This window comes from Octodon degus, unplaced genomic scaffold (assembly GCF_000260255.1).
Source record: "Octodon degus isolate 3935 unplaced genomic scaffold, OctDeg1.0 scaffold00043, whole genome shotgun sequence".
In the NCBI taxonomy this organism is placed as follows: domain Eukaryota; kingdom Metazoa; phylum Chordata; class Mammalia; order Rodentia; family Octodontidae; genus Octodon; species Octodon degus.
Genome location: NW_004524619.1, coordinates 5,744,907 through 5,750,350, shown reverse-complemented (window position 1 = coordinate 5,750,350; position 5,444 = coordinate 5,744,907). Strand labels below are relative to the sequence as shown.

The 5,444-nt window shown below is 39.2% G+C and overlaps 1 protein-coding gene across 1 annotated transcript in view; it reads left to right on the top strand.

Moving 5' to 3' along the window:
* The window catches only part of Appl1 (adaptor protein, phosphotyrosine interacting with PH domain and leucine zipper 1), a 44,823-nt gene that overhangs the window by 27,566 nt on the left and 11,813 nt on the right, over window positions 1-5,444 (top strand). The window contains exons 11-12 of the mRNA XM_023715724.1: window positions 1,680-1,722; window positions 3,231-3,287. Of these exons, the coding sequence (XP_023571492.1) occupies window positions 1,680-1,722; window positions 3,231-3,287 (100 nt within the window). The remainder of the gene's footprint in view (window positions 1-1,679; window positions 1,723-3,230; window positions 3,288-5,444) is intronic.

Below are 5,444 nucleotides of genomic sequence, written 5' to 3'. Positions count from 1 at the left end.
CTGGGATTACAGGCATGCGCCACCATGCCTAGTCTATTGCCTGCTCAGTGTGCCCAGGGGTGGGTCTGGTACATCATGTCATGCTGAGGATCGAACCCTGGTCCTGCACTTGCCTAAGCAAGCACTTAGTCTACTGAGCTATCTCGCTGGCCCTGGATAATATTTTTAAAGACATGTTATAATTTAAATATCCTTCCAAATGGGGGTTTCCTAATTGTGATTCCCCTTCATGTAATTAAAGTTTTAATTTTGGCCTTTGAACTTAATGTTTAAGAGCAGTCTCTGCATTCCTAGAAAGTTAGTTTTCCCTGTATTTATGCAAATTAAGATTTTTCCAGGCAGTTCCTGAGCACCTCCCTATAATCTGAGCTATTTGGAGAGCTGAGGCAGGAGAACGGTATGTTTCAGGTTAGCTTGAGACCTTGTCTCAAGAAAAAAAAAAAAAATCATGAAAATAAATACATTCAACCTTTACTCTTTAAAACTAGGTAGTATATCTAACTTATCACAATGATTAATTTCGTATTCTTCCTCTAAATACGTAATGAATGCCAGTGCTGTGTGTTATTACACTAGATGTTAGGAGTGTCTCTGTTCACTTAGTAAAATTACTAAATAGTGAACATCTAATTATCAGTGTATTTTAGTTTTTGCTAATGTTTAACATCCTGGTATGATTCAAACTTTGTAAAATTTATTTATTCATTTATTTTTGTGGAACAGGGGATTGAACTCAGACTCTTGAGCTTGCCAGCGAAGCACTTATTCCACTGAGCCACCTACCCAGCCTCAAAATTATTTTTTTATAACTTAAAATATTAACATCTAGCTAGGTGTGGTAGCACATGCCTGTAATCTCAGCACTTGGGAGGCTGGGGAAAGAGAATTGCAGTGAGTTCAAGGCTAACCTGGGTACACAGCAAGTTCTTTTTTTGGGGGGGTGGAACTGGGGATTGAACTCAGACCTTTATGCTTGCCAGGGAAGCACTTATTCCACTGAGCCATCTCCCCAGCCCAAAAAAGGCAGAAGGCTTTTATTTATTTATTTTTTGCCACTCAGGATGCCTTCAGGGCAGGTCTGGTTTGGCTTGAGGATGAGGGGATTGAACCACAGCATCCTGAGCCTGACTGCTTTGTTTCAGCAGGCACTTAAACACCTGAGCTAATGGGCGGGCCCCCTAAATAATGGCCTTTTTTTTTTCTCCCCCCCCCCCCCCCCATTGGGGATTGAACTCAGGACACTGCGCTTGCCAGGCAAGAGCTTATTCTACTGAGCTATCTCCCCGGTCTACACAGCAAGTTTAAGGCCAGCCTGAACTGCGTAGTGAGACCCTAACCCAAATATTAATATCTATAGAAAAGTCAAACATTGCACTGTTAGTGATTCCATATATTAAAGTTTAATTTAACAGTATTAAAGGAGAAACTTAACAAAGCTAGCATTTTCTGGTAAGGTCATTGATACAGGCGCTGGGAACTTGAAGCGCACTGCCACAGCCTGGCGTACCCTCACGGTCTGTCTTCTGAGGACCTGTGCCCACTTCTGATATTGCTGCATCTCGGCCTGCTTATTGAAAGACTTAAAGTTTTAGTTTTTGCTCTGGTGGTCTTCTTAAAATACTGATTGTGTGTTTTTGTTTATTTTAAATTGTGGCTAAAGCATCTTTTTTATTTTTTAGATCTTCAATTTTGCAAGCAGAGAGTAAAAAAGACCATGAAGAGGTAACTTTTTAATTAATTTCTTCAGCCACATTTACAAGTCCTTTTCTGGGCCAGGGATTTAGCTCAGTAGCACAGCGCCTTGGCACGCACAGGTGCAAGGTCCTGAGTTGGATTCCCAGGGCTAAAAAATTTTTTTTTCTGAGGGTGAGACATTAATGTGATCATTATAAGAAATTTTGGGTAATTCTAGTGAGTTAAAAATGTCTTTTAGTCTTCCTGTTTTTAGTCAACATTTTTAAGTTTCTCACAGAATTTTGTAGTTAGAGGGATCTTAAAGATAAAGTTTCTGCTTTTTTTTTTTCTGTTCTTTTAAAGGCAAAAATTTAGCAGTGACTGTTGCATTCTGTCAGGCTAGTGGTATCAAGAGGTAACAGCTTAATTTATTCTTTGCTCTTGCCAATCCTTTGAGACACTTTGTTGAAGCAAGAACGTAGTGGCAGCAGATGTGGCCTGGCAGTAAGCCACTAAAACATAAACCTTAGGGAAATCAATGACAGAAAAACAAAACCTGGGGAGTCTCTGTTCTTCCTCACAACTCTTTCCATTCTTACTCTTCGTGTATCAAACACAGAAGGTAGGGTACTCCAAGGACTTACATTTCACAAACCTTATTTTGACAATATCCTTCCATGAAAGTATACCGTAGCTTGATTTTTAGCCTTTTTATTGAGTATTATAATTATGCTAGTATAGAAAGGTTGGGGTGGGGGGAAGAAGAGTTAGAAATACGTGGAAATCCTCCTTGCTTACTCTCGTGGAAGAGATGTCCTGTGAAGACTTCCTTCAGGTTTCCGAGGCACACAGACAAGCATCTCTGCTTTTCGTGTGGTTTACCAAACAAAATGTTAGGTTAGCCGTGAGGCTGTCCGGCCTGCACTCCTTGAGCATGAAGCAGAAGATAAGGAAGAGAAGGTGTTTCCTGTGTTGAAAGAAGAGAAGTATGTAAAATATATTCACCAAAAAGCTACTTAGATATTTATCTCCTCTTTGCATGAGTTATCAGTTGTGGTATCTGAGTTCAGGCTGTCTTGTCTAGTGGGAATTAAGGAAGGAAATAATATAGAAAAGGTAAATACAGACTATTAATTTCAGCATGGTTGCTATATTTTTATTATATGGAATAAAATTGGGATTTTTTTTAAATATAGTCTGCTGAATGTATTCTTATACACATACATTTATAGCAAGATTTTTTTCTTGGTTTTGTTTTGTATTTGGTGCTGGGGATTAAAGTCAGAACCTTGTGCACGCTAAACACGTGCTCTTCTGCAGAGCTGTGCTTCCAGGCCCAAATGTTTTCCTATAAAGATTTTCTGTTTCTTCTAATGAAACTTCTGTTTCAGTTGGTTGCTGGACATTTCTCCTTTAAAAGAGAAACTTGTTTCCAGTGCTGGGATCTCATTCAGGCTTCACACGTACTAGTCAAGTGTGCTACTACTGAGCTACATCCTCAGTGAGACTTTGTTGAAAAATATTTTAATTACATATTCCTGTTTTTTCTCTTACAGTGGATTTGTACAATTAACAACATATCTAAACAAATATACTTAAGTGAAAATCCAGAGGTAAAATTTTTATTTTGCATTACCCAGATTTAGTAAAACTGGATAATTTTGTGGCTACATGGCTTTTAGTAGTAATTCTCAACTTTTGTGCTCTTTTGATTTAGTAGTTAGCTTTTAATTTGTCATGTATGTTCTGAGTGATCTTCCTAGAATAGTGTGTTATTTGAAAAAACAATAAAAGCATTTAGCCAACTAGTATTTACTGGGTGGTGGCTGTTTGGCTCTGAATTGCATACCATGGAGTAAGGAGATGGAGAAAAATAAACCATGGCCTCTGCCTCCAGGAACCTATCCTTACGGTGATGGGAACTAAAACTTTAGTTGGTCATTGTGGCACATAGGAGTCCAACACTGGGGGACTGAGGCAAGAAGATTACAAGTTCAGGTCAAGCCTGTGCAGCTTAGTGACTTAAGAGATGAACCTTTCTCAGAGGTAACCCCCCCCCCCCCAACCGGGGATTGAACTGAGGCCCTTGCACTTGCCAGGGAAGCCCTTATTGCACTGAGCCGTTTCCCCAGCCCCCTTTCTCAAGAGTTTTTTTTTTTTTTTTTTTTTAAAGGGTGGATTATAGCTCAGTGTGAAGAACCTGGGTTTGGTAAAATAGGATGTGCTCAGAACCATGTGCCGTTGACAGGATTATGGTTTTTGCTCCATTTGGAGATTTATTTTGACACTAGTTTTAAAATTAGAGGTTGTCAATGAAGAACAATAGGGAACATACAAATAACTTGGGAATCTTGTTAAAGTACATTATTAAAATCCGTATTATACTGGAGTGTGAACACCTAGCACTGCGTATTTGCCTGTGGTTAGCAAGGACGTCGAGCTGCTGAAGCCTGCCGTGTGGATGTGGCCCTTGGGGAAGTCCAGGCGTGCCAGGCGGAACTGAGAGCTGCTGGCTGTTATGGAAGCAGTCAGTTGGGTCCATACCGCGGAGTATGTAGCTGGGCAAAACCACAGCCCCAGGACCAGAGCTGTGTCGGCTTCTGTTCTCATTAGGCCTGACCTCAATGTACCCAGGGCCTTCCAGGATGGCTGGAGGGTGATGGTGTCAGGTGAAGGGTTTCAGCTGGGAAGCCTCGCTCTTGCACATCGTACTGCTCTTGTAATGGTGGGTTGGATGGGAGCGTCTGGACTGGTTGGTAACTGATGGATGCAAAGGACGAAGGAGAGGCATAAAGTAAAGTGATGTCTTCCAGTGGAGTTTGATTTTACCAACATGACTGTGAAGTGCCAGCCAGGACACATACATACCCAGGAAGCAGCTTGAGTTAAGATAAAAACTCTCATTATCTCTAAAGTATTATTTTATTTTTGTATGTACTGGGGCTTGAACACAGGGCCTTTGTGCTGAGCTATGTCCCCAGCCCTTTATTTTTATACAGGGTCTAAGTGGCTTAGGCCAGGCTTGAATTTGCAGTCCTCCCGCTTCAGCCTCACAGAGTGCATGTGCCACCATATTCATATTATCCCCTTCAAAATATTAGTAATTTTTTTTTTTTGCAGAACCAGGGATTGAACTCGCGCCCTTGCACTTGCCAGGCAAGCGCTTATTCTACTGAGCCATCTCCCTGACCCCTGTAATTTTTTATTTTTCTAATAAACTTAAGCTTAATATTAGAAAATCAGTGCTAACGGTAAATACACATTTCGCTTTTAGGGACTCACTTTCCTCCCTGCGAACCTATTTTTCCTTTTGTAAGATCACCTTGAGAGCAACAAAAACTAAAATTAAAATACAGTGTTTTTATTGTTTAAGGAATACCTAGGGAACACAATGCTTACATTTGAGTAATTCCCACTTGTAGTTCTTTCCTACCAGTTATCAAAACTCTAATTGTTAGTATTTTCAGGTTATCCTGATTTATTATAGCTATGTTAATATCAGTGAAAATCTTAATCAGTTGGTGGGATTATATTGATATTTTTGTTAACTATAAGATAGAGATGTAAAACTCTTGCAATTTTTTTTGTAATTTAAAGACCATTTTTTAAAATTGTAAAAAAATTAAAAAATTTATCATCTTAACAATTAAGGTTTATTAAATAGTGTTAACTATCAATTGAAGTAGATCTTTAATTAAAATACTATTTTTATTTAGTTGTTATTGTACATTAAATAGTAATTCTAAGATTCTTTCTTTTTTTTTTTTTTT